General features: G+C 43.7%; 1 protein-coding gene across 2 annotated transcripts in view; it reads left to right on the forward strand.

Moving 5' to 3' along the window:
* Positions 1 to 5747, forward strand: part of Dop2R (dopamine D2-like receptor) — a 55815-nt gene extending 50068 nt beyond the window's left edge. For both annotated transcript variants that reach the window (XM_065488929.1, XM_065488930.1), the window contains exons 8-9: positions 1645 to 1957; positions 2949 to 5747. In XM_065488929.1, the coding sequence (XP_065345001.1) occupies positions 1645 to 1957; positions 2949 to 3163 (528 nt within the window). In that variant the 3' untranslated portion in view covers positions 3164 to 5747. The remainder of the gene's footprint in view (positions 1 to 1644; positions 1958 to 2948) is intronic.
* The last annotated feature ends 253 nt before the right edge of the window (positions 5748 to 6000 follow it).

The raw sequence follows: 6000 nt of genomic DNA on the forward strand, positions 1-6000 counted from the left end.
ATATGTTTTTTTCAAAAACAGTCAAAATTGTCTTAAGTTGGTTCTTAAAACGGGGGAAAAGATTTCTTCGTTAGAATGTTTGAACATAGAGCCTAAAACAGCCCAAAAGTAAATATTTATTAAATGTTCAAAAACGTTGTTAAATTCCCAGCCCTTTAAATAACAGTGGTATTGACAGATAATTTCCAATGAATAAAGAAAATTGTTCGTTCATCTAAAAAAATCCAAACTGGATTAAACGAGAATCAGTCAGCAGAGACATTGTGCTTCAGCTTTAAATTTCTTTGCACATTTAAAAGACATATTTTTAAGGCTCCCAATCAGCAAGCAAAACTGTTTCTCGTGCATTTACATTACAAAGTGGGAATAAGGAAAAAAAAATCTGAAAAAAGGCTGCAGCCAACAACGTGTTGAATTTTGCTATTTTGATTTTTTACCTGTCTCATTAGCAGTATTAAACTGTTAACAACCTTTTAAATTATCAAAGAGAATCTCCTTTCTCGTACGAGAAAAATTAAGCGCTAATGGAGCCAGTTAATTCATCGCCTTGCCTGCACGCAGTCTTGGTTAAACACGACGCTCGGAACGCGAAGGGCGAGTTTGCTTGTCTTTTGCGTAAAAAGTAAACACGCCATTTACTTGCAAAGTCTTCAGAGATAAGCTGATGAAAATTGTGCTCTCGCGGTCCTTTTTCTTTTTTTAACAGCTTTGGATGGGGAAGTACAAAATGATGCAGAGGCTAGACACATTTTTCTTCGCGGCGGTGGATAATATTCTCCGCATCACAATAAATTTAAACATTTAACGGCGAAAAAAGAGGACGGAAACGGCTTCCCCTTTCATTCGAGAAAGCTGTTAAGCTGTGCAGTGAAGTACGGTGGTGCAAAAGGAAGCGGTTGCGCGACAAACAAAAACACGGATAAAATTGAGCCGAGGCTGCGTGCACGTACATCCATTTTGCGCCTTGAAATGTGCGGATGCTGTGTCGCTGTACGCTCCTGCAATGCGGATTGCAGGTAATGCCAGGGTTTCGTGCCACAGCGATAATATCACTCCTTCTCATGATGCGTTTAAACACACTTTGGCCTTTTAGCCTTTAGCTTCTAGAGCGAAAGAAAAAAAACAATCTGTTTTTACGTTGGCTAAATATTTTACTTGTTTCAACGCTCAAACAGCTTTGATAAAAAAATATTCTCTCAATTTTTGTGTTTAGAGTTTTAAAGAAAAAGGTTTTGTTAAGAGGTGGTTCTCAGAGAGCAATAATAATTCCCTCTAGAAAGCAGTTAAGTTTTTAAAATGGAATTTTCGTAATGAAATATGTCTGGCCACAATTTTTCATCGACATCTAAGCAAAGGCTGTACTTACAATTAGAACAAATTTAAATAAAAGTTTAAAAAAACCCTCTATATTCATTAATATCAATAAAAATAAAAAGGCAAAATATTTCGTGGAAGGTAGCACTCGACGATTTGTTCATGAAAAAGCTTTACAATATTGTGAAAATTTTACCATAATATGAACTAATTTTCGTTTTTATATTTCCATGAAATAGGGGTACAGTTTATAGCCCTATTTATTGATTTATAAATTGAAAACAAAAGAAACCAAACTAAATCAATTGCCGTGTGAATTTGAATTTTCAGGGTTCGCGGCGGAACGGCACCGGCAGCAGTCTGAAGACTTCAGGGTCGGCGGTTGCGGGTCATTCGTCGCGGAGCTATGCGGCGCCTGTGCCGGCGCCAGGGTCGTGCGCCACTTCCGGCCTGGCGGTGATCACGGTGGGCACGGTGGCGGCCGTGTCGGCGGCCGCCGTCGGCGCCGACACCAAAAAGGACCGCAAGTCCACCGGCAGCAGGTTCACCATCTACAAGGTCAACAAGGCGAGCAAAAAGAAGCGCGAAAAGTCGACCGCCAAAAAGGAGCGGAAAGCCACAAAAACCCTGGCCATCGTGTTGGGTGAGTCGACCCACCGCATTATCCGAATATCGATGCTCCCGATCCCTGTTTTTGCTTACGGCAGCATGTTTTGCAAGAGAGACTTGCGGTGAGTCAGTCGGAAACTGGAAACTGTTACACGCTCTCTACACTCTGACGAGAGAATAAGTTCAAACAACGTGGGAAATACAAGTTTTTTTTCTCAGTCAGCACTCGGATCGTAACAAAATTTGTTAATGCGAAAATTTAGATGTACAGATTTAAAATCATCGGATACTTCTTGAGCTGGGAAATTATAATTTTATTAATAATCGTAGCAATGAGACAAATTTTGAATTGTATGAATTCTCCAAGACAATTTCCACAGTTTTCGTTGAACAGTCACAGTGTGGTGCATAAACAAAGAACAAACTTTTTTAATCAGCAAATAATGAACATTGGGAGTTCAGTAAATGACCCAAGGCCCGATTTTCACCACCCAACTATTAATTATACGTTTTAACTTAAATTTTGTCGCACTTCACGGGGCAGAAAATTCCCAGTCGTTCTGTGGAGTTTCCAGGCTATTGCGTCTCAACTTTCGCCCGGCAAACTCATTTGACGCTGTGTTTACAAAGAAAGCAGAGCATTCCAAATTCCATTTCTCGCTGGTTGAACTTTCTTGCAAAACCCTCGTAGTTCGTCCCGCTTCTTTCAATTCTATATTCCAAACAGAGAGCGCTTATACTTATGTCTCGTGCGCGCCGATTTGGGTGGCGTAAAAGATTTGATCTCTGAGCGCGCAGAGAGCGAGCTTCGGCTTAATAGAAGGCCGCACGGCTGTTGAAAACTTTACGACTGCCAGCCATTATTAAGGCGTGCGCTCTCTCCCAGCTTCCAGTCCCAAGAGCGCTCTCTAATTTAGGTCACGAACTTCACAAACTGGCCCCTAATTAGTTTACAAGCTCATTTTTACCCCGTGTGCGCCACGATAGACGTGTATATAAAGAAATGGCCGCTATGGTGTTGGCAGGGGTGTTCCTGGTGTGCTGGGTGCCGTTCTTCACGTGCAACATCATGGACGCCATGTGCACCAAGCTGGGCGCCACCTGCCAGCCGGGGGTGGCCGCCTTCATCGTCACCACCTGGCTCGGCTACATGAACTCGTTCGTCAACCCGGTCATCTACACCATCTTCAATCCCGAGTTCCGCAAGGCGTTCAAAAAACTGTGCATGAACAGTACTTAACGACGCTCAACCCTTCCTGAGTCTTTGTACCTTGGTGTAACACGCGAAGAGCAGCGAAATGAATAAAACAAGCGGAGGTGAGCCCCGTTGTGCGCGCGGGCGGATGAATTTTTGAGAGTCGCCGCACCCGCCCCCGCTGCTCGCGGCTGAAAACGTGATATTCGAGCTTCTGCCACACAGATCAAAGTGTATTAACAAAAAGAAATAATGCACTCTCCACTCACACAGTTGCTGACGAGCGAGATTCCAGATGAGATTTGATGTTTTAAAGGCAAATTAATATTTTCTTACACACAACCCACTACGTACATCGGGAAAGTAATCAACAGCGAGTCGGCTCGCCCGCCCTGGCCGCCCCGGTTTCTCTCGACCGCTGCAAGCGCAATCGACCTCGGCCCTTTGCCCTTCATGTGCAGACGGGACCACCTGGAAAGCATTGGCCTTTGACAAAGTTGAGAACAAAAGTTTCTTTAATTTCCGCCTAGAAAGTTTCACAATCGGAAATAACATAAATTATATAGTCCTCTCCCGTACATTTTGTTTACAAGGAATAGTACGCAATTATTGTTCCAAACTGAGATCGACATAATTTAACGGCCTAAAATGCCATGCTAAACAGCAAACATTGTGATTGAATAATGATGTTGCGCCAGACTCTGCACTTAGACTTCCATGTTCTAAACGACGCAACAAGTTCCGTCTTCGCAGTTTCATACAGGAAACTTTGTTGTTAGCGCAAAATTTTCAGTTATGCATGAGCCTCAAAGATTCATGCGACAGACACGCTCGCTCCGTTCTGTGATTAGTAAGTTGCAAATTAAGAGCGTGGCGTCACATCAATTCTTGAGTGCGAGTGGAACAAAAATAAAACTGATTTCGACCGCAGTGTCGCATAGCGGCCGCGCCCATTTCAGGTGGTCTTGTCACTGCTCGGCCGAAATCGACTTTCGGTGGCGGTGCGGCGCGGGTGTGTGTGTGTTGCCAAGGCGAAGAAGGGTCGACCGGCCACTTTATTTAAAATAGTCCTATCAAAACAATGAGCATGTGTGTGTATGTGTGGTGCGCGCCGGCCGGCCGGGCCACTCTCCCGCCTTGACCCGACTCCTTTATTCTCGTCGTCATTTATACACAAATACAGTACATATACGTGTGCAGGGAACAGTGTATATTTATTATGTACATCGCGGCAGGTATGGTTGTCAAACAAAGATAGGAAACAAGTATACATGTACTCGGCATCATGTACATAATTTCCTCTTTGTGATCTTTTCGAGTAAAGTAGCTGAGCAAACAAAGGAGATTTTCTGCAGTGAAGAGCGAAACACTGCAGGCAGCAGACGACATAGAGAACAATCACTTTCCTTTCACGTGCGCGCTCAATTTTATTATGAAGACCCCTTTTGCTTTTTGGCAAAATTAGGAATTCCGAGAATCTAACGTCAGCAAAGAGGGCTCCTGGAGGGCGTCGCGCAGGTTTGCACTCAGCTTCAGGGTATCTCGCTGGAAAACGTTCGGTACTTGGTAAGCAAGCGCCGGATTCTTGGCTCAATAATGTTTATTGGCTCGTCAAAGTGCTCAAAATTTCCAGCTTTTTCGCAAGCCTCCGCGCTCGAGTGGCCCTCGCAAACATTTTCTCTTTTTGCGTTCGATTCGTAGCGGCCAAACGAATTCTGTTCCTATACGAAATCCCTTTAGAGGAGGAAATAAGAATATCGATGTCACGCACACACCATTCTGGATAATTTTGTACTTAAATACCTACCTACGTGCGTAGCGGTTAGTGGATCCATGTCAAGAAAAATGCTCTTAGAGTTGTGAAACACAAAAAGGGAGGTCCCAGCGTTTCGGGGACCTCGAAAACTGACCAAAAACACAAGAAATTAGAGACTAGAGGTGAGAGGCACGCGAAGCGAAATCGTCAGTGTGTAAAAAATCACTTCTCGATATTGTTATCACTCGATACAAGTAAAATAGAAGAAGAAAAATAATCGTGAAATTCGAGTTGCGTTGCGATTATCAATCCGTTTCTGTTCGTGACTGGTCCAAAATTGTAACGTTACACACGCATTAACTGTCGCAATAAAGCGCCACGCCGGCGGTTTTTGGCGCGAAAACCAGCGTGGTGATGGGTCCATGAGATTAAAAATATATCTATATTATGTATAAACATAAACTGTTGTGTATGTGGCCGTGCAAAATTGTTATACGCGCACTCACTGTTGTAGCCGGGGGTTGGGGGTGCGCCCGCGGTGGCTTCGCGGCCAGGCGGAGGGTGCGGACGCGGAGCTGAAGCAGCATGTCCTGCAGCCCCATTCTGATTCAGCGACGGCACACCTGCTCCGCCGGCCGGCCGCCACCGCACCTTTCGGGCGGCCCACGCACCCAGCCAATGCTCGCCCCTCACCCTGATCCGCAAAGCGCGTGCATTCGGGCCGGGGACGAGCGCTCTATTGATATAAATATGTACATGAACATACAAAAGGATGAAGATGATCTACTCTCATGTTTTGTTTGTAAATGAAAGCAGGAGATTTTAAGGGAAACGACAAAAATAAAGTTTATTTATTGCTTTATGCTCGTTGAATCTGATTCTCATTTTCGCCACCCACACCTTACCCTTTTTTAATCAACAGCAGATGGAGATTGCAATTTTGTGTAGCTTAAAGAATTTTGATATTTTCATGAATAATAAGAACTGAATTAGACATAAATAGTTCATTTCATATGTATATAAGTATAAGGAAATGATCTTCCCTAGATAAATGAAGTAGTCAAAGAGTGAACCCCATCAAAAATGGAAAAATGCATTTTCCACAGGCTAATTAAACATGTGTATG

This window comes from Cloeon dipterum, chromosome 4 (genome assembly GCF_949628265.1).
Source record: "Cloeon dipterum chromosome 4, ieCloDipt1.1, whole genome shotgun sequence".
In the NCBI taxonomy this organism is placed as follows: Eukaryota; Metazoa; Arthropoda; class Insecta; order Ephemeroptera; family Baetidae; genus Cloeon; species Cloeon dipterum.